This window comes from Helicoverpa armigera, chromosome 10, assembly GCF_030705265.1.
Source record: "Helicoverpa armigera isolate CAAS_96S chromosome 10, ASM3070526v1, whole genome shotgun sequence".
NCBI lineage: Eukaryota > Metazoa > Arthropoda > Insecta > Lepidoptera > Noctuidae > Helicoverpa > Helicoverpa armigera.
This window is the reverse complement of record NC_087129.1, coordinates 11,317,229-11,344,212: the sequence shown is the minus strand read 5'-3', so window position 1 is coordinate 11,344,212 and position 26,984 is coordinate 11,317,229. Positions and strand designations below refer to the sequence as shown.

Below are 26,984 nucleotides of genomic sequence, written 5' to 3'. Positions count from 1 at the left end.
GCACGGGCCGTGGTAACTCTTTCGAACAATCCTGCGGCCCATAACAACCCACCCATGTTCCTTCTGGAGCCTTTTTGCGAACCAGGGCCGTGGTAAATATCTGGCAGACGTAAACCTACCCTAACAATTTGAATTCACCTGTCAATGAAATGTGAATATCATTGACAATTTGTACACACAATAAAGGTTGTTAGCCAAGCAGAGTCGGGCCAATAACATGCATTTAATTGGAGGTCACCAAGTAGGTTGTGTTGTGATAATGATTTGTGACAAATAGTACGAATGCGCGAGCGCAAACGGTCAGTCAGATTTCGAGTGCGGATCGGAAACAGTGCTTTGTTTATTTATTGCAGTTTTTTTTTTAACGTGACTTCAATGTGACGAGTGTTTTATTGACATTTTTGACTGCAGTTTTTTTTAACAAGGTGCGTTTTTCTTTTTGTTATTATTATTATTTATCGAAAATAATGTTTTGTGTTGTGTTATGTAATTTTTTAATTTGCGAATTTTATCGATATCACGTCAAACATGAATAGTAATGAGAATCGTAAATCCATTAGATCTGGGTTATTATTTACGCATTCCTTAATGCTGGCAAGTCAGTTCTAACTATTGAAGTTATTTTAGTCCTTTTAAAATGTAATTTTTGATTCTAATATACAACTTAGTTACAAGTTATATTAGGAGGAGGATGGATTTTGGAGTTACTCGAGCGCTTCAGATATAATACCTCTAGTTAGAAATAATACCTCTACCATAATTTGATATATTTATATAAAGAGCGGGAGCTTTGGTTCAAGTAATAAAAATATAAAGTCTGAGATTAAGAGGCAGACGGATAATTGAAGAGCTAAACAAAGCTTGCTAGTATTAACAGTAATTTTAGGATTCATTTAATATTACCTCTAAATTCTTCGAAAAAATCCTTTTTCTTCCGGAATATAGCGTCAAATATAGGTTGATGTTCTATAAAACAATATCATCAAAATATCTTAATCTTGACAAGAAATTCATTAACATTCAGAGCCACAAGATACAAGCTATCCTTAGCTAAGAAAGTAAGATTTTTTTATTTATTTTTTCCAAATTTTTCTCAAGGACATCTTCAGATACATGATTATAATCCAACCGTTTGATTTGATGGTCATCCCGTCCCTATTGCACCGGTCATCTCGAATAACTTACGTACACAAGGATGCAATACAAGAGCATCCTTGCAACTAATTTATTAGAGTACTACCTCACCAAGGAAGGAAAGATAGCGGAGATGCCATGAGGAAGGTAGGTCAAGCGCCTTCTTGTAGGTCAAGCAACGTTCGATAGGCGTGATCAGTTACTAAAACTAACGAGAAGCTCTGGTGCGTTGTCATATAAAAACCAATATGTCAAAGATTGGTCTTTATTGATTAGTGATTTCATTTTGAAAATAATTGGTTCCATAGAAGGCGTGTAAGGGCAGAGTAACGTTCTTCGTCCCCCGAACACCTGCTATTTTCTTAGGAGATTGTGCGTCATAACATCTCTGCTTGTCATTTTGTTCTCCATGGCACTTCTATACAAGGACTGAAGTCTCATGCAACGTATTGCTTGAATAAAATGCTACAAAAAGAAAATACCTTTTGCTCTTAGTGAAATGTACACGGCTTTCAGGTTTCGTCAGATGTTCTAGTTTAGCATCTCATTCGTAATGTTAGTTTTAGATTTTAATATACTAAGAGCTACCTGTACCAGTTGGTTTCAATATGAAAACACTCTTTTTTTTCAAGATCACTTGCAATGCAGGTTAAACTCTTCATTTTAAGGTGCCATTTTTTTGCTTGTCACATCTACTTTATATGACTCAAATGTCGTATATATTGTGTTTGCTGTCCTAAATTAGCCCTTTCATTTCCTATAGCATTAAACTTATCTTTATACAGTCGGCCTTGACCAAACTGCATCAGAGTGAATGTCTCTCGTAAAATGGCGGCCGTGATAAAGCGGGTTTCACACAGTAATAAACCTATATCCTGCTATATAAGGCATTATATGGGATAAGGAGGATTCAATGGGTATCAGCCATGACATAATATATGACCATAGTATGGAAACAGTAGGATTGTTTTTAGGGGAAGCGATTCATAAATCAGAAGCTCTTTCCTGGTTTTTCAATTGTTTCCTGAAGATGCTGACCATAAATCTGTTTGTCAGTGGCACTTTCATGATAAAAATGAACGGATTCCGGTAAAATATTGATGAGGAGACTGAAATAATGTGTTACATTTTCGTGAGTGTTTGAAATATTATTGCAGGATAAATTCAGGATCATCATCATCCTCCGAGCCTTTTCCCAATCATGTTGGGGTCGGCTTCCAGTCTAACCGGATTCAGCTGAGTACCAGTGCTTTACAAGAAGCGACTGCCTATCTGACCTCCTCAACCCAGTTACCCGGGCAACCCGATACCCCTTGGTTAGACTAGGATAAATTCAGGATGTAGTTGGCAAAATAATTAACTTTAAGGTATACTCCTAACAAAAATGTTGCCAGCGAAAATCCATAGGCAAATCTTTATCCGCGTGGATATTATTATTAGTATAGTTTAGTTCATAGATCCAAGGTATAATAAATTCTAGGCACTTTAATTGGTAGCTATGCGGTAGTAATAAAATATCTATACAATGTTCTTGTTATGTATGTATCAGTTATCTATAGGCAGTCGTTTGTGAGAATGTCCGACATTTAGAACAATGTGGAATTGCGTTGGTACTAGGACAACAGCTGTTAATAGAGGTACTTATGTTCGATAGCTGTTGCAATCTCATGTCGTGGGTATTGGGTACCTGATAGGGTTTTTATGTATGGGATGAGATGTAATTTTTCTAAAGTGCAAAATATCTCGGGTCTCTATAAGAGATGTAAGCTGTACGAATTAACTGAGAACTAGCTGAGATGCATAAGATGTCACTAATCACGCCTATCGCACGTTACTTGATTTACAAGATGACGCCTGATGGTACCTCATGGTATTTCCACTCATCTTTCTTCCTCCGTTTATGTAAGGCTGATTACTGCTAACTTAAAATATTCTAGGTACTTACGCCATATTTTAATCTAGATATTTTTGTATGATACTGGAAAAAATTATGTTATGTTCATTATTTTGTGGTTAACGCTCAATCCTTCCCTGTATGAGAAGAGGCTTGTGTCCAGCAGTGGGACGATAAAAATGGGATGAAAATTACTGAAAAATATTAAGTTCTTGAGTCGATGGATTCTTAAGATATACATTCTAAAAATAAACAATGAAATATCGCTACCTTTGATTGCTTTAATCATTTTAATAATATTGTATTACACTGATTTCATCGTGAGAACTGATTGTCGCGTGACAATACAATTTCAGATTATCTTGTATTAGAATGCATTTTCATGTAAATGCACGTAATGAATACAAAAATCGCATTGTATTTAAATCGCAAAAAGAATTAATCTCTAAATAATCGAAATAAAAACGTTTTTTACTACTACGTGACCGTTTTTAACTTAACATGACTGAGTTCAAAAAAACTCGGTCCTTAGGACCGATCCCTGGACCTTATCTTCAATATTGTGTTAAATAATGTTTTATGATTATTTACACTGCAAAAAAAGGTTACACCCATTGTATCCACTTCATAAAAGCTTGTACATTATTCAAAACAAAAAACAATGTAAATATTATATTATGACTGTCAAATCTGTGAATAAGGTAAATACTCAATCAGGCTGTTGATTTCATAAAACGTTCTTTTATTTCTTTTTACAAGCAGCTGTTTACTCATTGCTCTTTTGATATTCATTTTTCTGAAAGGACTGCGGAATTGACCTTGAATACTATAATACGGGTTCACTTGAATCTCGCGTATAAGTTTCCAATGAATAAATTATTTCGATATGTACATGATGTTTGACGATTATTCTGGTACAATTAAAGCAATAATTGATTTAACCATTTAATAAATTAACACTTATCAATTTTTAGGTTTCGACATCAAATATTAGAATTATTAGATTTGATTTTATGAATAGGTAACAATATTTCTTTTCTTTTCTTTAATATTTTTTCATCTTTCTTTCTTTCTTTCTTCAATACTTTTGGAACACGTGATCTCGGTCAGTGTAACTTAAGTTTTCTAAGTTTTTGACTAAGAAACGCGGACGTAGATTGTTGATTGGTTCAATGAACGCCCTTGTGGTTTTATCGGTTGTAGCGGAGTATCACGAATCGAAAGGCTCTGTTTCAAGGCAAAGTATGGTTGAAATGTGTTACAGTCTGATTCATTAATGGATTATGTTATTTATTTTATATATGAGTAATAAAGTCAAATGACCATCTTTGGCAATCGTAACGGCACAGATTACTAGTAACGGGTAGTCAGAAGCCAGTAAGTCCACGTCTGACAACCAGTCATACATTGGTATATTGGGTTGCCCGGGTAACTGGGATGAACAGGTCAGATAGGCAGTCGCTCCTTGTAAAACACTCATGGTACTCAGCTGCATCCGTTTAGTCTGGAATCCTACTCCAACATAGTTGGGAAAAGGCAAATGTGAGGAGTAAATAATAAAATACTTTATATTAAAAAAGCGTCACGCTATAAGTCATGCACAACTATTCAATTAATTTTTGTTCTATTATAAATTAATGTGTATTCAAAAGCGAAAGCACAGAATATTTACGGTTACCGGCACGGATATTGGGCTCTCGGCGGAAGAGTGGGGATCGCTTTGCGCACCCGTACGTATAAGGCAATAAGGCAGTAAATCCCTTCTGCGCAGGTGAAGGTTCAGGGCTCAATATCCGTGCCGATAACTGTACCTAACAACGAGTAGGTCCTGTTTACCTTAATAAGATCAAACGTGGTTTACATTACAGCCTATTTTACCGTTGAAAACATTATTATAGGAGTAACAGAACATGATGAATTGATGATCTCAATAATGAATGCAGTTTGCAAGCTATAATTGTTTAGACAGTGCCCTTGCGTGCAGCCAATGCAATCTGACGTCTGTTACATATAATTGGCTCCATCCATATTAAAAATAAACTGTATTCATGTTATATTTTTCTCCGAAATTCATGAAATTTTACATCATTATAATCTTGATAAGTATCTGGGTATGGGTAGGCTTATCTATGTAAAGTATCTGGTTATGAAACAAATGACTAATGGTTTTGCGCTCTTTGGAACCTAAAATTGGAGTGGATGACATGGCACCTGTCTAATAATCATATACTTTATGTGTATGTAATCACACCTTTTTACCATCAACTAACTAGCATCTTTAAAATATTTTCGAAAATCTGCTACCTGACTTGTTCCCAATTTCATTTGGAGCCGACATAACATGTTCATCGCTTCCACTCCTCTAGTCATAGTCACGACTTAACATTATGTTTCTCGCTTCCATTTGATTCCTCTTCTCATACTCACATTCACTCCCTTCTAATTCAAGTCATCTCTCACGTATTTATTTACATTATTTTAAAGAATGATCTTCATACTTTGTGCTTTCTATAACTTATAATAGAGTACCAATCGAGTGGAAAATAAGTAGGAAAATTACAAAAAAGATATTATCTGTTTTACCTTTATAATTTCCTCCCATTATTTTAGCTGTATTAATTTATTATTTACGTGTGACTTGCCAATGAAGTGTTGCCATGTCCGTTGCTAAGGAAGCTAGTATCTGACCTTAGTGATGAAACACGTTGCGAATACATTTGATCTACTTCCTAATGTACAAGAGCTGTCTTAAAATAGTAAAGAAACCGCTTGTCATTTAGACGCTATTGGTCTTACTACAAAAACTTAAACATCTGTCGAAGACTTGTCTAAAAACAGTGCGGCTGCAAAATGGACCTTATTTTAACGTCATATCTGACATTTTTTTAGACAAGTGTTAAACTGAAGTTAAAAGAGTTTTTGTGGTACGACGGTAGAAGCTTATCTATGCTAATATAATAAAGAAGATAACTTTTTTGTTTGTTTGACCTTAAAGACTCCGAGACTTCTGAACCGATTTAAATAATTATTTCACTGTTGGAAAGCTACATATACAGCTACGGGCAGTAGAGGTAGTTCCCACGGGACGCGAGTGAAAACGAAAAAAAACGGTTTTTACATTATATAATGGAGGAAGTTTACTTATAATTTGGACAGTTACACAGTCAATAATAATTTAATTCTCCAGAAAAGGAAAACTTCAAAGAATTAGTCGACCAGTTTTGTAAATTTTTCATGTCAGATCTAATATAATTATATCCCTAAGGTTTACTTTTCGAATTTATTTTTTCTTGATGTTCAAATGGGGACACATTTTTGGCCGACTGTCCTATTTAGCTAAAACATACTCTACAAGAATGTAGGTACACTATAAAAGTGACATTTTCCTCCTTCCGTGTCACCAAAGGTTGATCAAAGGAAAAATATTAATGTTATTTATAGCATACTAATGGCACTTGTAAAAGGACAGCTTGATCAATCATCTTCAACGCGGCTTCGTGAGATCATTACTCATTAATGATAATGTTATTAGTAAATAAGAAAAATAATCCTTTGCTAAGAAGAATTTCTTATCTTTTTCTTTTATTTATAGTACCTAATAGGAAAAGACTGTTAATATATCTCGTCTTATGGCCTCTCTTCAGGAACTTAGCGGCTAGGGCCATTTAATTCATTCGTGCCTTCCGAAGCAAGTAAGAACTCGTCATGTCAAGATGATGATGATGGTCACCCATCCATCGTTACTTAACCTTATGATGGACATGAGCGGCTAGGGTAGCCACGAATTCCTTTAAACAAAATTAGATCTTTCAAGAGCAGTCATTCGCTCAGTTTGAAAAACCCTAAAAAAAGCTCAAAATATTAAAGTGGGGTAACTATTCATTAAAAAAAAATAAATTCAGTATGAAAATCATTCGTTAATTAGTACGGTACGTGGTTTAATAAGTAGAATAATAATTTGGTAATACAATAATGAGGGCTGATACCTTATTTAAGTAAAAGTCACGTATTAAAGATAAAATAGTAAGTCAATTTTATAAACGTTGAGTTCATTGTAAATAAATGGCCGAGATACGTGTCACTCATAATTAATCTTACAAAAATATTTGCAAAAGGCATAAAAGACATTTATCTATTTATCTATCTTTAAAGTAATAATATTTTCAAGCATTCATTTTCTCTTTATTCTACCTTTTATCCGGGTGCAGGAAGTAGTTCCCTAATGAAGAAAGTGAAGCTATAGCTGATAAGAAGTAACGTATAAGGCTAGAAATATTAACTTGTAAATTCGTAATGAACTTTGTTAGAAATATAGAAAACATTAATCGGTTGATCGAAAAGTTAATTTAAACACCGGTGTTTATGTAAAACTGTTAAGTATTATATAATTGCTTCATTAGTTTCAGCTAAAATTAACCACTAACATTTGTACAAGTTTGCTGAAATTCAGCAAAGGCTTTGACTAAGTACTAACTTAGACAGTCTAGTCGTAGGCAGTGACTAAGTTTGTATCTCAAATTACATCGGTCAAAGGACTTCAAGTTGGTGACTGAATAACTTAAATAATCTCAAGTATTTTAAAGGTTTTCAAATATTTGCTAGTCATTTGTAAACTAGACGTTTTGCTTTTTGGAATAAGAAATTAAAATAATGTAAATAATTTAGAGCATGACCTACAAAACGATTCAATTTTTATATTGGGAAGCAATAAATAATATTCTGATTACTTATCATGTAATAGTCGAAGTCATGGTAGCCTAATTAACGTCTCCTTGTACAAAGCTGGTTAGACTGGGAGCCGACCCCAACATACGACCACTTATCATTGAATAGCTAAGCGAAGACAAGCTACAGTCCAAAAGCATCCAAAAAAAAAAAATATACAAGACTGACAAATTCAGTTCCATATTCAATAATACCGAACCAAAAATGACTCGACATTAATTAACACATAAACAAAACATTAAAACCATAACAGACAATTATTCCATAAAAATTGGCGTTCGAACCATAAGAGAAAGAGGATTTCAGGCCAAGGTTTCATTTAAATGTCACTTTACCTTAAAGAAGAAAACTTAAACAAACAATAAGGAGAGTTTTGAAACAGCTGCCAAAACGTTTACGAAGAAATTAGTTTACATTTAGAACTTCTTGTTACAAGGACATCGGCTTTGGTTGCGAAAACTGAACTAATTTTGTTGATCGACTGTGTTTTGCTTAAGTTGCGAATAATTTTGTGAGGTTAGCATAGTGCATCTGAAGCTGACCCCAACATGGTTGGCAAAAAGGCTCGAAGAATGATGAGCATAGCGCATCAGAAAAATAATGATAAAAAAGGCTTAGCTTAAGAAGAACTTAAATAAATGATTCGAAGGAAAAAGTATTAAAAGTTTACGTCACAATATTTATGAAAGATATGAAATTAAAGATATCAGAGCGTCATGTCATATAACTGTCGGTCTACTCGCACTATTAATTGTGGCCATCGTGGATTTCGTGGAGGTCAAAATTCATTAGGATATTTTCGAGGTATGTAGTAGACAGCCACATAGTGTGTATCAAATTTTGCTGCGCCAAGAACACGCGGGAGGCAGCAGAGCTCAGGTATATCGAAGAAAGAGTGTCAAATTACGGTGCCAGGCATATTCGTGGGAATCGCTCCAATTACGCAAACTATTCAAATAATTGAAATCTAAATAATTTGACAACAACTGAACGACATGATTTGCCGACTTCAGAAAAAAGTCGCAATGATCTTTCTTCGGACCAGAATTTGGGAGCATTTTTTCGTTCCTAATCAAGTTTTTGCATGGTATTAATTGAGAAAACTTAAGTTTAAATACTATAGAATTAGAATTTTTAGTAGATATAGGGCCCTCTTGATTGTGTATTAATTATGATATTTTAGATAGATTTGCATAGATGCGATTTAATTATACCTAGTTCCGGTTTTGCTATTGGCAGTGTGCTATGTAATTGTTACGAAAAACCCGTAGTATGCCAGAACCGCGGCAACTTTACTGTTCCGAAGCCCTGACCAGCTTCGATCTACGGAGTCCTGCTGATCATTGTAAACAGATGACGAACCACGTGAATAATGACCCCACCTACTGTTCACGTGGAACGTGATAATCATGCGATTACGAAAAAAAGATAAAAAACCAACCAAGTCGTGGAAATCGGACTCATACTTGCAGGGTTCAGTACCATCTATGTTTAAAACATTTATTTCATGGGAGCCCCCAAAAATGTTTATTTTATTATTTTTTTTAGTATCTATATGTTGTTAAAGTGGCAACAACAAAAATACATCATGTGTGAACATTTCAAATGCCTAGCTGTCATGGTTCTTGAGATACAGCCTGGTAACAGTCTTAGGGACGCACAGACAGACAGCAAAGTCCTACTAATAGGGTAAAAGGGGTTTTACCCTTTGGCTATAGAACTCTAAAAACTATATTCTAAGCGATAACTTTCAAGGCTATTTATCTAGATTTATCTGCATTATTGTCAATCGCCTCAATTCAATAACTCAGATTATTCAATCTGCTGATAAAGTGAAATATTCTTGTCAATCAAATCTAAGAGTTTGAGATAAATAAATACAGCTGTCAAGCCACGTTGTTTTTCGAAGTATTGGACATATACCTCGATGACGAAACAATCCACAATCTTATTATCATACCTACTATGATTCAATAGTCATAGAAAATACTCAAAGAAGATTCTTATTATAGTTTGTTATAATATATATCTTGTATAATCAGGAAATAGTGCTATTGTTTATTGAATTAAATGGACTGAGAAAATTCAAATTAGATCTCAAAAAATTGTTTTATCGGACTCTCTATAAAGTATCTGAACTGAAATTGATCTTCATTTTTCAATTATGTATAAGTCGATGAACCGAGATTGAATCTTGCCAAGAGCAGTTAAGTGGTCCCATGCCGGTATTGGAAACGATTTCAATGCCTATTCTGTTATGGACACATCTGTGACCATGGGCTGTGAAGAAGGATAAAATATCGTCGCTATTATAGTGATGCCTTAGGGGTGCATAATATTGTATGACACCTCTATAGAGGGTGCCTTTGGGATAAGGTATACTCGGTAGGTCGCATAACTTCTCTCAGTCGATCAATCTTGCTTTTTAATGCGTTACTGTAAAATTGAAGGTTTAGAGTGGGTTTCATTGATTCTACGATAACCAAACCATCTATTAGGACTACTAAGGACTACGGACTATTAAGTCTGAAATCACCAACCCGCATTGAGCAAGCGTTATGATTAACGCTCAATCTTTCTCTGTTATCATTGAAGTAATATGGTCCAGCCCACTCTCAAGACTATCTTGACTATCCATAAAAAGATATTTTGTGGATAGTCAAGAAAGTGACTACGGTTTAAGACTAGGAATAACGCAAACAGAGAATAGTTAATTGCATTTTACGATGACATTTTTTGTCCCAAAACGTCCATTACCAATTCATCATCTATTTCTTAACAGACACAGATTAACCGAACACCTTGACAAGATCACTTTCTCCAAGCAAAGTGCCAAGGTTTTGTTCAACTAGTCAACTACACTGGAGATGAATAATACGGATCAATTTTACACTAAACGCTGCCGCAAACTGTCGACTAAACAGTCGCTCGATGGTTGCTAAATTTTAGTTTACAGAAAATCTTGATTCCTATCTAAGTTTTTACTCGATGTGTTATCTTAAGCCCTTTATGAACCAGGGCTGTGGTAACTCTCTCAAACAATCCCCCTCGAAAGAGTTACCGCGGTCCTGGTACATAAAAGGCCTACGACAGAACACAACGGTTTTTAGTCAGTAAGAGTCTGACACTCCCTCACCGCTGCTAAGCCTCAGCGGGAGGGGTCATGTGATGATTTTTGACGTCGGCTAAATACCTGATCTTTGTAATGTGCGTACTACCATTCATCTGCATACCGATTTATGAATCCAAATAAACTATCCGCCGACTAAAAGTTTGCAGTGTAGGTGGGTAACGAGGATAAAGCCTTGGGTTCTATGCTCCGGTTGCGAACTTATTCTTACACTCGAGTTCAGATTAATTATCGTGAGGTGCTAACGTTGTATTTATGTACACTACAGTGCAGTGGATTTGGGTCAGTGAGGTCAGTATATTCATGATAACTGCTCCTGGGGCTTAATTAGCGTCCCGATCAAATGACTTGCCAGGATAAAAAGTAACATACTTAGGATAGCACTAGACTCCTTGCTAAGGTTTTAAACTACCTGTATCTGTAAAATTTCGTCTTTATTGGTTCACTTGCTTTGGTGTGATAGCTCGACAGACAGACTGCGCTACTTTTGTGTGGTATTATGAAATAAGGGCTATCAGATTACGTGTTACTGTTTCCACACGTTTTAACTTCAGAAACTCTATAACCTACCTATATAACTGAATCAAAATATTTGACTAGGAAGTTTCGCTACCATCCCATAAAAAACCTTGCCTTTTAAATATACGTATATTTCACAGCAACAGCATTTTCCTATCTATCCCAATTCAGTAGCTCCTCAGTGTATGCTCAATCATATCGAAATATACTTTCCGGCACAAGTTTTCCGTAGTTTATTCACAGAAAAGGAATACATACATAAAAGGATTTACGAGTGTATATTCAATGTTATTCCAGGAAGTATTAGGAAAGTAATATGAACACAATTCTTAGGGTGTTTTTAATATCGTATGGAATTTCAATAAGCACGCGTGGTTGTTCGGCGTGCATCCCCTTTCATAAAGTTCTTATTGTATAAGCGGATGTTTACTTCAAGCCAAGTAAAGTCGTGGTGGTTTAGCGTATAAAGCATAAACTTTTCAAGAATGAGTGTCATGTGTATGTACATAGGTTCGATCCCAGGTCAGTCCTGGACTTAAAAAGTCCGAAAAACACCCGCATTGAGCTAGCGTGTTAGATATCGCTCAATTCTTATCTATGTGGTTTCTCTATGAGAAATGTGCCCAGCAAGGTACGATAAAAGACATATGATGATTTGAGACTCATAGACGTATGAGTAAACGCCTTACCTACCCCGAAGCCCCTATTTATAAGAATTTCTCAAACTAATTAAGGTTGTTTACAAAATCACTAATGTACAAATACGGATTTATCACTATTTTCGTACATCTAATGTTTTTATTCATTAGTGTCCTACATATTTTTCTAGACATTTCGCGCTCCTACGCATACCTTTTTACGTATAGGCAGGCCTCTGTCACTCGACGTACTTGCGCGCGATAAATGCCTACCGCTCGCTGGGTTACCGGTAGCCCCACGCGCCACAGGGCTTTCGACAGCCGCTCGCGACGCGCGCGTTTTATGTTTATTATTTTTATTTGTGAACATGACGACCTCTGGCCAGTTATGTGCTGTGCTTGGTTGCAGATCTAGTAAAAGAAAAAATATAAAGCTTTCGTTTTTCCGTTTACCTAGAGATGTAGACAGGTCAATTATTGTTTATTTTTTATTTGGTTTTTAAAATTATCTAATAAACTGAAGAACTATTTTGATTTGTGTAGGTGTATATGTGACTATTTTTGGAAAATATTAAGGTTTCCTATTATATATGTATACCTAGGCATTTAGAAATATTTTATACCTATGTATGAATATACATAGGTTTCTATTTTTTTAAGTAAAATACTTATCTTCTTTGTCATTTTAAAAATAAGCGACTTACTTCAGATACTTAAATTATAGATACTTATACCTTATACTTAGTTATACATGCAATGATTACCGAGTTTTGTAGCTAAAAACATTTCGAGTATAAGTAGGTATAGGTTTCGTCCAACTAAAGCTGAGCAGAAATCAATTTTGGGTAAGTAGGTATGTATCAGCGGTCAGCGGTGTTGTGCCAGGGGTAATAGGTAAGTATAGAATACTTGCGTGTTCTGTATTCGAAAAGTAGTTGGGCACCTCCATTGATATTCGGGAAGACAGTTACAAATAAGCGTAACGTTGTTCCCTATTTAATTGTAAGAGGCAACCCTACGCTCGCTGTCGGCACGGTCGCGGTCACTGAACTGTGCGCTATCGCATTGAAATAACAATCGAGCGCTGGAGTTTTTAAGGTTCATTTTCTAACGCAGCTAGGAATTTGTAGGTAGTTGGGAAACTTGTAGGTGCTTATAACAGCAGGTATGGACTTTTTTGTATGGAGTGATTTATCTGTTACGTAGTAACTATTATATAATCTGTGGTATAGGTGTAAATTAGTAGTCAATAAATGGAAAGTTTATTTTGTTAATGCATTACTGCAGAAGATTTATCCTTGTATTTTTATTATATCAATGTTTTGTGGTGGGTTTATTGGAATCAAATAAACTGTAAATATTGACTTTTCTTCAACAAGATCTTAAAAGCTATGTCTTAAGTGCCTGACACATAAATCTTCAACCATTTTGAGATTTTCACACCATATTTGTAACAACTTTAAAAATCATCAGTCTAACACTTTCTCATAATACATCGCACTAGCTTCTGCCAGCGGTTTCATCCGCATCCCGTAGGAACCACGGCACGAACCCAATAAATAGCCTATAGCCTTCCTCGATAAATGGGCTATCTAACACTGAAAGAATTTTTCAAATCGGTCCAGTAGTTCTTGAGATTAGCGCGTTTAAACAAACAAACAAACTCTTCAGCTTTATTTTATATAATATAATAATATTAGTATAGATTCATATTCCTATATGGATACAATTAAATATTTTCTAATGAATCACACAAGCAATTCTGTGAATGAATGTGCTTTAGAGATCTTGCACACTTCAAACTTTTAGTTGGCCGATAATTTGGTCAGGCTCATAAATCAGTATGGAGATAAATACATAGTAGAGCGTACCTACATTACAACGATTAGGTCCGGCCGTCAAACCGACTTAAAACTTTAATCCAAACCGACGTAAAACTTTAATCCAAACCAAAGTAACAGGCATGTGTTACTGGCGTGTTCGTTGCGCTAAATCTTTTTCTGAAAATAACAAAATTTATTTTGATTGATTTAAGAAGTACTTTGAAATCATCACATTTGACAATCAGCCGTAGGGGCAACTATCAGCCAACACTTTAGTCTACAGTGTGATGAGGCGCTTAGTCACAGTATCAAACCAATTCTTCAATATAACATTTGTACGTCAGAAGTAACATAATAAATTAACTGCCGATTGTTTTTGTACAAGTATAGTGTTCTTATTGTTTATTATACTAACTACAAACAGGTGTTGGTAGTGGTATTCCTTTTTAGGAACATTGCATAGTGATAATAGATTTTTTAGTAAATCTGCGACGCCTAATGGAAGAAGCAAACCGGTAGTTCCATCGTATTATGTTATTTATTTTCCGACAGTAACAACTTTACATATAGATATCTCTTTTATATAGCCTTGATTAATAAATGGGCTGGCTTACACTGAAAAACTTTTATCGGACCAATTACAATCTCCTGTGATTAGTCTGTTCAAGTAAACAAACTAAATCTTAAGCTTATACAAATTATAGCTAAATATTATTTTCCTTGTAGATATACAAGAAAATAAAATAAAAAGTACTTAACTTGATATTATAACGATTGTGATAATAAACTTAATTTATTATATACTGGTTAGGTTATGTAATACGAGAATAATCGAAATTGGATTGTTTATCGCGAAATTACTTTTGTTGGATTTCGTCGGAAACCTAATTAGTTTTGTCGTTTATTTATTTGAAGGATTCCCAAAAGATCTGAAGTTATACAGTTGTCACAAAAAAGTATAGATTGTGTTTGTACCCTGAAATGAAGGTATTCCTTTTTTTCTATGAATAAATTAATTAGGTAAGTACAAAGAATTTTACAAAGATATTATTACAACATTATATTACACAATGAAAACTAAACTTGATAATGTAAGTTTAGAAATCATTATTATCGGTTTAAAACCTGCGTAATTAGCACGAAAGCCTGCCTCTCGAGTTTCTGCCTCTGCAAAAAAGTAAAAAAAAATAGGCCAACACAAAAGTTCTTAACTAACCCACTGTCCCAATACGAATTCCAAATTTTCAGTAACTTTTGAAGTTCGCACGTAACAACTAGCCTGAAAAAGTCTACCAAATTCAAATTACCTACGCTCGGATGGCAATGTTTCATGATGCTGTCTTTTTCTTTTGTCTGCCTCGGTAAATATTAAACATACCATTTTGGACGTTTAAGTAATTCCCTTTTGTATCGTGAAAATACTCGTAAACTGTAGATAATGTAGAGCTAGAGAAAATAGCTTCAGTGAAAACGTTTTTCTAATAAGATGATCCTATATTTCGAACCGTTTAGAGTATTCGCACACTGCAAACTTTTAGTCGGCCAATAGTTTGTTTGGGCTCATAAATCAGTAGGAAGATGATTGTTGGCCCGCATAACAAAGACCAGGTATTTAACCGGTATCAGATTGACTGAAAAGCGTTGCTTCGGATCAAGATTTTCTTTAAAAAAAATATGCAAACAGCGGGCCAACTGTTTGCCGACTGTTTAGTGTGCGGATACCTACTCTAAATCTAATAAGGTGAGCCTACATTTGTAACCGTTTACACAGACTTGTGTCGCTAGCACCGCTTTTTTCATTTGTAAAGTGACTTGCATGGTTTGCTGTATTTTTTACTATCTGTTTTCCGGCGGTTTTACCCGCATCCCGGGAGAACTGTTTCCTGTAATCAGAATATAGACTGTTATTGTGGATAATATAGCTCCTATACTGAGAAATATTTTTTCGGAGTAGCCTTTAAGGGTAAGAAACCAACAAATATACAAAACAAAAATCTTGTTTACCATATAGAAAACCTCTTTAAGTATTTCATAATATTGTGTAATGTGAAATATGTATTCTCCATCTAAGAAGTATGTATATCTACAAATTCATGACGCTGTTCTGACGAAAAGATAAAAAAAAGCTAGGGAAATAGAATATTTATCTTTTCTTACTCATCTTTAAATATTGTAGGTTTATATTTCGACGTCAATATTTCTTATACTATCAAGCATCTGATACAGTAGCGGGTTGAAAGTCCAACAATAGATAAGAAAGTGATAAGTGTGATCTCACCTTAAAATTATCATTTGAAATTTTAACGTGTCGTAGCACCTTAGAGAATTAAATTTTACATAGATATTATACGAGATTCAAAGGAAATAGGAGTATTACAAATTAGACAATAGAGTCTTGGAAAAATACGAAAATGTTTTAGAAAGAATAATCCGATTTCACCTTTTATTCTTTTCAAATATAATTAAGATGGCTTATCTTTAGAAGTCTATTTAAAAAGAATGAGTATTATTTTTGGAAAAGATCACAATGAGGGTTTTTGAAATTTTTTCTGCCACCGGGTGGCGCCACGTATGTGTCTGGTCCAAACAGCTGTCAAATAGTATGGAATTGTAGGTGCCGAACTTATTGTTTATTGAAATTCTGTTATATTGGAAGTGTTATTGATTTTATTATGGACTACGGTCAGAATAAGGTTTCCGAACTAAAAATTGAGCTAAGAGAGAAGGTGCAAAAGTCACTGGTACTAAGGAAAAGCTTGTTGAAAAATTTGTTAACACAATATGATTTAGTTTTTTTTATTTACTCAACCGCAATAGTAAAACAATAATGCAGTGCTTTAATTATAAAATAAAAAAACACTAAAATCGTTCACTATTCATAGTAAAGATAAGCACTTTGACAGTTATTGGACCTGACGACTCGGTGCTGCCACCTCGTGGATTGCCATTTTAGAAAACCCTCATTGGATATCGTGTTACCCCAAACTTCAGCCCATTCAATACTTAATACGATTTTTCTGAATAGGGTATTTTAGTCTAGATGAGAAAAAAATTAAAAGTGTATTACAGTGATTGTTTAGAGGAAAAGCAATCGGGAAATGTTAGTTTCACTTCGTAAGGTACATAAATATATTTTTTTATTGCAGTTTAAAGTTTTTAGGTTTTTTTATCTGTCTTTGAACACTACGAAATGTCGCCGCCATGCTAATGACGTCATTACGGTAGTAAACAACTTTTAACCAAGTGTTTCTCATATTTATATCCACTGGTACTTGAATCCATAATTTGTCTGGTGTTTTTACACTAGTGTTCTCACATTCAGAAACAACACACCAACGATACGGAGCATAATTACTCATTATTAAAATTTTCAATACATATCAAAATATGTATTACTGACAGCTGTAGTTTGCTTACTAACGTAACGTAGTGTGTGCATCTGTGTTTGCGCGAACACTTATGCACCTTAATATTTCCTGCGCACCTGACTGCTTCCGAAAATGGACTCCGATTACAGCTAAGTCCCGTGGCGATGGGTTGAGGTAGAGAGGTCTGGTTTGATGCGAATCAGGCTTTGTCTGATGCCTGCACACGGGCGGCTCTGGGGGTGTATGTATGTACGCCGTGGTCGCTTTCGTTCTGCACATGGGGTGACAGAATGGATTCGGCAGCACCCAGGGCGACAAAGCAGCCCTATTTAGGAGGCACTGCTTTCCTGCTCAGCCAGGAGGGGACTAGAAAAGGTGTCCCAAAAAATGCTCACCCTGACCTAAGAGAGGGTAGTAACCACGGCTGCCTCTGCATCTATTTATTGCGTGGTCGAAGTCCTAAAGTAAATAAAAATAAAACACCATCTACCAATTTGACTTTCGGCGCGTGGAACGTTCGGACACTTCTTGATAGTGATGCCAACGCCTGTCCCGAGCGAAAACCGCCATAGTAGCACGAGAACTTCATCGCTATAATGTCGATGTGGCTGCTCTCAGCGAAACACATCTTGCTGACGAAGGGAGCTGGTGGAACACGGCGGCGGGTATACTTTTTGTGGAAAGGTACTGCTGCCTCTGAACCGCGGCGGTCTGGTGTTGGTTTTGCTATCAAAACCATCTTTGAGGCATCTTCAGGAATATCCTGTTCACATTTCTGACCGCGTGACCACACTGCGCCTTCATCTTGACCATAACAATTATCTTAATGTCATCAGTGTCTATGCTCCAACGCTGGACAAGTCTGATGACATCAAGGATAAATTTTACGAGGAACTGACACATTGTCTCGAGCGCGTACGCCCCAGTGAACAGATCCTACTACTGGGTGATTTTAATGCCAGGGTCGGGCGGGACTACGAAGCCTGGCCTAAAGTTTTAGGCAGACACGGTACAGGCAACATGAACAGTAATGGCCGACTGTTGCTTAGTCTTTGTGCTCAATTCGATTTGGCTATTACGAACACTATGTTCCGACTTCGCGCCAAGCACAAGACAACGTGGATGCACCCACGATCAAAACACTGGCATTTGATTGATTACGCAATTGTAAGACAAAGAGATATTTCCCAAGTCCAAATAACCCGCGTAATGCGAGGAGCACACTGTTGGACTGATCACCGGCTTGTTGTCACTAAATTGAATCTTTGCCTACGTCGTCCCCGCAGATCAGGCAGAGCGAAGCCTGCGCATTTCAACGTAGATTTGCTTCAGAATCTCGGGACTAGACAACAGTACGTAGAAACCTTGGCTAGTACGCTTCCATCACTAAGAAACGGTGCGAGGGATGCTGATGCTGAGTGGGGAGCTTTATCTTCTCATATTCTGGACACCGCTAAAAGTACTTTGGGTCTTAAAGTCCGTAAGAACGAGGACTGGTTCGATGAGAATGATGAAGCTCTCATGGCTGCAATCGGCAAACACCGTGCCCTTCTTAGGGAAAGTAGCGGAAAAAAGCAAGGCAGAAGTGCTGCAGAGATAAATAAGAGTGACCTGGAGCTGCGGAAACTAACTAGGGAAATAAAAAATCGGTGGTGGCAGGAAAAAGCTCGGTATATGCAGTGGCTCGCTGACACTAATCAGCTCGGAGAGTTCTACGGCGAGGTTCGAAAACTGATTGGTACCAAAAATTCGTTGAAGGTTCCTTTAAAGTCCAAGGACGGTAATGACCTTCTAGAATCCAAAGACGCCATTTTAAAGCGGTGGGCAGAACACTTTTGTTCTTTGCTTAATTGTGATCGATCAGCAGATCTAGAATACATCAGTTCGATACCTCAATTACCTGTAGAAAATCTGCTGGATCAGCCACTGTCACGTAACGAAATTGTTCTTGCTATTAAACAACAGCCAAACAATCGCGCGGCAGGCATGGACTCTTTACCGGGAGAATTGATCAAATATGGTGGTGACGAGTTGCATTCCGCCATTTATGAACTTTTTGTCCATTTGTGGGAAACGGAACGTATTCCAGCAGATTTCAAAGTCTCTCGCATCTGTGCTCTATACAAAAACAAAGGCGACCGTTCTGACTGCAACTCCTACCGCGGTATTTCTCTTTATCAGTCCCTGGGAAAGTCTTTGCTAGAGTATTACTGAACCGCCTAATGACCCTATCTGAAAGATTTTGCCGGAAACCCAGTTTGGCTTCCGACCTGACCGTGGTACTTGTGAGGCGATTTTTCATTGCGTCAACTACAAGAAAAGAGCCGTGAACAGGGGCGACAGCTATACCTGTGCTTCGTCGACCTTGAGAAGGCTTTTGACAGTGTGCCTCGAGAAGCCCTCTGGATAGTACTGAATAAGTTAGGATGCACGGATAAATTTGTAAGGCTTCTGAGACTCCTGCATGATGGCATGGAGTGCTGTGTCGCTGTCGATGACGATCAGTCAGACTTCTTTCCCGTTACCTGTGGGTGAAGCAAGGGTGCGTGCTTGCGCCTACACTGTTCACGTTGTACTTTGCAGTCGTAGTACGCGATGCCTTACAATTGTCATCCGATGGAGTTCGCATCCGTTTCCGCACCGACGGCAATCTTTTCAATCTAGCCAGGTTTAAGGCACGCACTAAAGTATCGTATGCCCTGATCACCGAGATCATGTATGCTGACGATCTGTGTTTCGTGGCGGAATCCCCAGAAAGCCTGCAACAATTGATGTCCAATTTTCACGAGGTTTGTCAAAAATTTGGCCTGAAGATAAGTGTCAAGAAGACGGAGGTTATGTCCTTGGACAATAACGGTCACGAGACACTGACTATAAGACTCGGTGAGGACTCGTTAAAGCAGGTCGATAAATTCCGTTATTTGGGGAGCACATTAACATCGAAGTGCGACCTTGATGTAGAGATCAACAGCAGAATCGGTGCTGCTGCTGCAGCATTCGGCAAGTTGGATGCCAAGGTCTTCCGTTCCCATGATCTTAAACTGGCTACAAAAATATCGGTTTATATGGCAATAGTATTGCCTAACATCTTATACTCTGCTGAAACGTGGACTGTGTACCGCCGGCATATCCGCACACTAGACCAATTCCACCTCAAATGTCTACGTAAAATACTTAAGATCCGATGGTCTGATCGTGTGCGAAACACCGAAGTGCTGCGACGAGCCAATGTCGGTGGCATTGAGGCTTACCTTATGCGGCGACAGCTTAGATGGTGCGGTCACGTGTCACGTATGGCGGAGGAGCGAGTGGCTAAGCGCATCTTTTATTGCGAACTAAAGGAGGGCAAACGAAAGCAGGGCGGACAGTTCCTCCGATATAAAGATGTGCAAAAACGTCACATGAAAAAATGTGACATTGAGCCTTCGCAATGGGAAGGGCTAGCAGCCCAACGGCCTGATTGGAGAGCTCTAGTTAGAAACAAAGTTTCTGACTTTGAGGAGCGTCGTCGGTCAGAGCTTGATTCTAGACGCGACGAACTGAAAGCCCGACCACCCGCGGCAATCAGTTACAATTATGATAATGGTGTGCTCACATGTCCGCAATGTGCGCGGACCTTCTCAAAGAAGATTGGCTACTGTAGTCATATGCGAGCACACCAGCGACAATTATCTGTACGGAGTTGAGGCAGTCGCCGTGACCGAAATCGGTCTGGAGTCATCATCATCATCATCATCATCAATGGCGTCATGACCAAAAAACAATCATGGCGTCCGTTGTGTGCCGCGTTTTCGCGAAATACGCGCGAAATTTGAAATTATGATAAAACAATTAATTTATATTCGTACATAACGTGAGAAAAAAATAATATTTTTAATTTTTTAGAGATATATTAAGACTAAAGAATTTATTTAAGATATATTTCAAAAATGCATGTAATACCCTATTAGGTCAGATAATATTTTTGTACTTTCAGTCCTATTGGGGAAATTAAACGACATCTAAGTATGTATGTATATTTCTTTTGAAACTTCAATAATATATGTATAAAACAAATAGGCTTTATGGAAATCAGATTATAACGGCCATGGTTGCTGTTCTCAAAGAGTCTACAAGGAGATCAGGCAGCTGAGGCAGCTGCGCAGGACATATTATATGTGCACAAGCATTTGCGCAGACACAGGTGCACTCACTATTCCTTCACTCTTATAGCGCGATGGGACGGCAATCCGACACGACCGGCGAGAGAACCGAAGCTCGGATGTATCAATCACCAACTTCCAGATCCCGGGCTGTTTTTCAGTTTCGAAAACTCAGAAAGGGAATATAAAAGTTTCATGGTTACAATAATTGTGAGAATGTATGAACATGTAATTTATTTTAGGAAGCAGGAACAAGACGGATTGCTTTAAAAACCCAATGAGATCAATCTCATTCATCATTTAATTCTTTCTGCATGTCAGTAATGTTTGTCAGTTTGTTCGATAACGAAGGCTCAAGTTTTATTTATTTACATATAAATATTTAAAAATCAACTGCAAAAATATTATGTACTTTCTAATATCAATTGCACAACGTCTGTTACATCGGATAGAAAAATTGCCCCTCAGTTTATTAATCTTATATTTTTAAGAAAATTATATCCCATCATTTTCTACACCTTCTCTTAAAAAATCATTTATCTGCACAAAATTGTATAGGTAAGTTAACATGAAATAAGAACACAAAATATAAGAAAACACGAATCTGATAAAGACTTTGATTCACGAAAAATATTTTCACAGAAATATGTAATTCAATAGATCAACATGACATTGAGGCTGTTTATTTACTTTCCTTATTTACTGTCAATTCAGTGGAACACTCGTAATATTCCAATCTATTTGAAAACATGCGTTTTATCTCTTATTTCTTAAGAAAATGATCTGGTATTTTTCACCTGTCAATCTTGTCAAGTGTCACTTACCTAAACGGATGCTGTAATGTATAAAGATAACATTATTAATAATGTTAGTCTCGTGTTGTAAACGTGACATTATTTTTTTATTAACCTAGGTCGTAGACTTTATTTTTAAATAGTATGTATCTCAAACAAACAAAACCGTCAATGTATAATAATTATGAAGGCACTGAAACACAGTAATTTATTAAAACATCAGATACCGCTTCGAATAACGAAAACATTGACAACTTGACAAACAAATCTATTGAAAGAAAAACAAATGCCGGTGCCTCTTTATTTTAACAGTATAAAATAATACAGTATTCCCAAGATTCCTAAATAACAAATACTTGCCAAATGTTTACGTATATCCGCACCTCGGATATTTCGCGACTCAGATATTTCAAGACTCGGATTTTTCTTCCCAGATAATTCGTTACGTGCGAGGCCGTGAGGGAAAACTGCCCACTTTCCTTAACATGATATATTATCCTAAAATGTGATTTACGTGGCTGATTGTCGGCTTTTATGACGAAAACTCACGTACATATGTGTTGCTATAAGGGAGATTCGGTGGAGCCTAAAATGTAGACTACAGTAACTCATATTTATGTATCAGATGTTGCTGAGGAAAGACTTTTTTAAGGCCAAATAACCAACCAATGGTATGATAAACAAATAACTCAAAATTGAAAAAAGAAGATGCATTTCTAAACACTCTACTACATATACAACATTATAAACAAAAGGCTAAAGTAGTTCAAAAGGCTCCTAAAGTGTCCAATTAAAGCGATATTCTTTAAGCACTGAATCAAATTGACCGAATAATATGCTCTATTTATTTATGTAATTATGTTCTTTTGTTTACAGATAATCCAAAATGGCGAAGGCGAAGGAGTCGATGGAGATAGATAATTTTAAGTCCACGTAAGTTTTATTTACTAGTTCATTGAGGCAAGTTATTGCAATCAATTAATACAAAAAAATGTACTATCGAGTACGTAATTTTGATATTCAAAGAATCCATTACAACAACAATTTTCCTGAAATTTTGAGCACTAAACTTTTGATTAGTATAATACAGAATATTACAAGTAAATAAAAACAGGATATAAGTGCTCCACAGTTTACATTCCAATCCTAGTTTTTGCTATCAGTTTCTCACGTAGAAGAAATTAAGATGAGTAATATAATAAGCTGCAATTTACATTCCATAGAGTCGTATTCATACTTTTTTTTTGTCAAAATTTGCTTCTACAAGCGTTAGTCATTTGACTAAATAAACAAACCTAGCAGTATGATAATCCAACCTCAAAGCAAAATGAGTAGATAATTATAACAATAGCCGGTATAAACAAAGTTGTATATTCCTCTAAAAGGTAATATTTTAAAATATTCATAATTCCCATTTCAAATTAAATCGCTTTTCAATCTGGGCAATTATTTATAAATGAAGTCATTGCATTCTCAAACACAGCAATTTCATTATCAAATCAAAAACCAATTTATATTCACAATAAACTAATAAAAGTCATCTAAATACAAACAAAAAAAAATCCGACTCTAAAATAGTAAATTGCATTTTGCTTTAAAAACTACGCTTCAATAATCTCATATTTTTGGATTACCATAGACAATGTTAAAACGCTACGGATCTATTTGCGTTAAACCTTCAATTTATGTGCAAATAACCGGTGATGCGTGTCAACAATAGAAAATGAATGGTTACTGTGATTTTCGTCGACTGTTCACTATAAAAACCCGTTACGTGCCATTGAGCGCATCTGATCCACAAGGTCGTTCGTGAAATAGATATTTGTAGATGCTTACGTAGCTTCTGATACCTGTGTAATGTGATTTCAGAGGTTTGGCTATGTGAATACCATTTGAATAGTCTGAAAAAATAATAAAAAAAGGATATAAGGACGCTTCAATCTACAGCCGGGTCTATATATAAAAAATATTAACTCTATGAGCGTATTTAAAGAATTTGTATTCGTAGCTAAATTTGAAAAGCAAAGAGTTGCAATTTTTTAAGCTTTTTAATCCGAATTAGACTTCAATGAAAGCATAAACAAAACTTTTCTGACAGTGCACTAAGGCTACAGATTTTATTTTGACGAACAAAACTTTATTTCTCCTACATTTGATTTAAATATTGTTTTTTCATTTTCCAGAGCGGACTTAACAAGTAATCCAGGATTCCAGTCTTCACTTAGTATAGCTTCAAAAAACGTTGATGAAAAGCCATACAATCCTTTCGAGCATCGAACAGTGGAACATCCAAATTCGTAAGTATTTTCTTGACATTTCAAATATGTTTTTTTGTATATTTGTTTTCGTATTGTTTTTGTAAAGCTTGGCTTGCTCTAGTAACTTGGTTTTTGAGACGAATTTCTCACGTTTCCTTTTGAATTTATTGTTTCAAAGTCAAAGTCAATATACTGAACGAAAATCTTCATATTGTTCATTCTTCTACATAATTCTATTTAGTAGTACCACAAACTTTTTTATTTTTATTTATTTATTTATTTATTTACACCACTATCTACCATTACAGGTTTATCTTAACCTAATGCGATAGACGGGACACAATACTACAAAATAATAACAAAACAACATCAAAACATAAAAATTAGACAGGAAAATAGGACATACAATAAAAAATTATAACGGCTTTAAAATTAAACATAAAAACAGACAAATAGTAGTAATAAATACAACACAATATTAATTATTATAACACAAAAGATGCAATAGTCCTCTTGCGAATTCACCAAAGTTACACGTCAATACGTCTATCCTTGTATGGAGCACGTTTATGTTGACTATCGCTCTGGTAATAGGCGACTTGGCCATAAGGTTAGTCCTGGCCGGTGGTGTGACCAGAAGTGGTGGGCTCCGGCGCCGCCACACATAACGGTCGGGAACACAAATGTTTAGGCTACCCAAAATCCCAGGGTTATGTTCCTGGCCCCGAATTACCTTCACCAAATACAATACCAGAGCGAAGTCCCGCCGCACCCTTAACTCATTATACCCGACCATGCCTATCACAAATAGTGTGGGGTACATTAGTGGGTAAAATGGATAGACCCCGTACAACTTCAGGTATAAATATCTGGTGAACTTATTTTGAATACGCTCCAACATGACGGAATATTTCACCTCATGTGGAGCCCATATGACCGCATTGTATTCTAACTGACTCCTGACTAGCGCATCATATAGTACCTTGATCGCTGTAATGTTGGTAAAGTGTCGCGACTGCCTCAGCACAAATCCTAAATTTCTATAGGCCTTTTTACATATTTTAACGATATGCTCTCGAAATGATAGGTCAGGAGTCAGTGAGACACCTAAATCACGTACCTGAGTGACGCGCCGCCTATAAGACCAAAGAGACAAAAAAGAATACAATTCTAAGTCTTTTAAGATTTATTCTTTACATTTGAAATATTATTTTGAATAGTCTGGTAGGTTATGAGCTATTTTATCTTTAATGGTCCAATATTTTTTGTTAACCTCAGCTTAATCTTCGAGCGACGGGTTCAAAGTTATCCGATTTTTATGCTTTTAAGTGTAAATCCTTTATCTAAAGTAGCGCTAAATAAGCTTCTAACTGGTTGAGCTGATTCTACCAAATATCTAGAGACGTGATAATTACTTTGCTAAACCTGCACTTTAGCGTTAACGTGTTCATTTGTGGAATAAAAATTACCTTAATTTTTTTCTGCAGTGGACAAAGTCAGCAAAAAAATAAGTAAAAAAAAATTCTAAGGCTTTATACACATTTTAACATTACTCATACGAAAAGATCTTTAAAACATGAGTTTTAATTTAATTATGAAGTAAAACAGTTAGATAAAATATGACTCAGGTACTTAAATGGCGTGACACATTTTTCATAACATTCTCCATCATCCTAATGTTCTTTATTTTCGCTTAAAAAAAGAAAGAATAAGAGATGGGATGGAGGGGATCAACCAGTATAATGCCATGCTATACATCCAGGTAATTTAGTAGGATTTATTATAAAAATGGCTAAAATTCCAAACACTCCTTGTTCAACTTGAAAGTATATTTTCGGAACACTTCCTTGTAGAAATATTTAAGGCATAGTAAAAGAGTCTATTTAACAACGGCTAAAGAAAACTGAGTGTTAAGTAAATCATTAGATTAGGCGCGCTATTTTTCTTTCCTTTTGCCAGGGCATATAGGCAGAGGATGGCAATTCTATTTGATGTGTATTTTATGTGATATAACGCTAAGGCTTTACTTAGGTCTTTGTACTGTAAATGCCAATTTCCTCGACTCATCAATATAATTTTTGGTGGGTTTTTTTTTGAAACTTATCAAATAAACACACCATAAAACCATTCAAGAAAAAACATAAAATTCTGAAGATATTTATCACAATAAAGTATAACTTAGTGGTAAAATCCGGGATGTCTAACCGTGACGGCAATACCCATTCAGTCATCGAATAAAAGATGTTTACACCTACCAAAATTAGCGTTCAATTAGTTCCTTAAAAAAAACGTGAAGCGAAAAACACGTGAATTACTTCAACAAAGAAAATGAGCCGATACGCAAAACGGTATACCTAATTGTTATCGTGTAACAATATAACTCATTTACGTAAATATTATTCACGCATATTATTGCTGAAATATTTTTTGAAAGCCTTTACATTTAGTAAAAAAAAAATCTTTGTATCAGTATATGAGCTCAAGCACACTGGAAACTAAACAGTCGGCTGACAGTTGAGTTACTGTTCAGAATCTATACATATAATAAAATGATAGGAA

At 36.0% G+C, this 26,984-nt stretch overlaps 1 protein-coding gene across 2 annotated transcripts in view; it reads left to right on the top strand.

The window, feature by feature from the left end:
* Window positions 1-271: 271 nt before the first annotated feature.
* The window catches only part of LOC110370999 (proton-coupled amino acid transporter-like protein pathetic), a 50,798-nt gene continuing 24,085 nt past the window's right edge, over window positions 272-26,984 (top strand). Inside the window, exons 1-3 of one of the 2 annotated variants that reach the window (XM_021327047.3) lie at window positions 272-425; window positions 23,044-23,100; window positions 24,351-24,464. In XM_021327047.3, the coding sequence (XP_021182722.3) occupies window positions 23,054-23,100; window positions 24,351-24,464 (161 nt within the window). In that variant the 5' untranslated portion in view covers window positions 272-425; window positions 23,044-23,053. Of the gene's footprint in view, window positions 426-23,027; window positions 23,101-24,350; window positions 24,465-26,984 lie in introns of those variants that run through there. The other variant, XM_064036614.1, reaches the window with a different exon arrangement.